Source organism: Momordica charantia (assembly GCF_013281855.1).
Source record: "Momordica charantia cultivar OHB3-1 chromosome 1 unlocalized genomic scaffold, Mcharantia_2.0 BLBB01000001.1, whole genome shotgun sequence".
Classification (NCBI taxonomy): Eukaryota; Viridiplantae; Streptophyta; class Magnoliopsida; order Cucurbitales; family Cucurbitaceae; genus Momordica; species Momordica charantia.
The window spans coordinates 11,892,024-11,892,991 of NW_028275157.1; the positions used below are offsets into that span (position 1 = coordinate 11,892,024).

General features: G+C 45.4%; 1 protein-coding gene across 1 annotated transcript; it reads right to left on the reverse strand.

Moving 5' to 3' along the window:
• On the reverse strand, positions 1-747 carry SIB1 (sigma factor binding protein 1). Its single transcript, XM_088118521.1, has one exon. It carries the CDS (start codon positions 648-650, stop codon positions 144-146), a length of 507 nt encoding a protein of 168 aa, XP_087974647.1. The 5' UTR covers positions 651-747; the 3' UTR covers positions 1-143.
• Positions 748-968: the final 221 nt, after the last annotated feature.

The window sequence follows — 968 nt, forward strand, 5'->3', positions numbered from 1 at the left end:
TTAAAGAACTTGAAATTATTATGACCTTAAAAATGTTTGTGAAAATGGAAGTAAAATTAACAAGATGAATACAGAGAGAGAGGAAGTTTATTTATCCATTAACTACGATTTTTTACGTCGTGAAAAATTAAATTGCTCGGAGATCACCTTGCATAAGATTCATAGAGCACCGCCGCCGTCGGAAGCAGCCCGGAGAAGTTTCCGATCACCGGAGGAAGAAACAGGTCATCAAATGCATCATAAAAACTCTCATCTGAGCACTCACCAGCCGCGGCGGCTGCCACCGCCACCGCTGCAGCCGCCGTAACATCCTCCGCCGGGAGCTCCACGGCAAGTGTAGGGAGATTATTATCGCCATCATCGACGCCGCCAATGTTGGCAGGAGTCTTGTGGAGGGCGCCGCTGCCGTCGCAGCCACCGACGACGGCCGGAAATTTAGATGGATCGGGAAAGTCGGCGTCTTGGCCGGTGAGTTCTTGGACCAAGGCCATGAATTCAGAAGCACTGGTCTGGATCTTCATGGGGTTTGATATGTACACTACTTTGATGGGTTTTTTCATGGCCGGAGGCTTCTTTTTCTTTGTGGGCTGCCGCCGGCGGACGCCGCCGAGAACTGGGTTGCCGGTGCCGGCGCCGGCGCCGCCGTCCATTTCTAGTGAAAAAAAAAGGGTTTTTTGAGTGAGGGAAAAAAAGGAGAGAAAATGAAAGAAAATATAGCGATTGGGCGTGAGAGGAAACCGACAGGAATTTAATAGAAACCTAAGAACCCAATCGCCGACAAGGAGCGTATGATGGGAAGATATTTTAAGAAAATTTAAGGACACGAAAGTTACTCGTTAGGGTTTTTTTTACCTTTTTCTTTTTCTTTTTGGCCTTTTTATGTTGTGTTTGGTATATAGTTATATAATTTTTTTAGAGCTCTGTTTACTAATGTTATTTCTATTTTTTATTTTTGACATGCAAGAGTG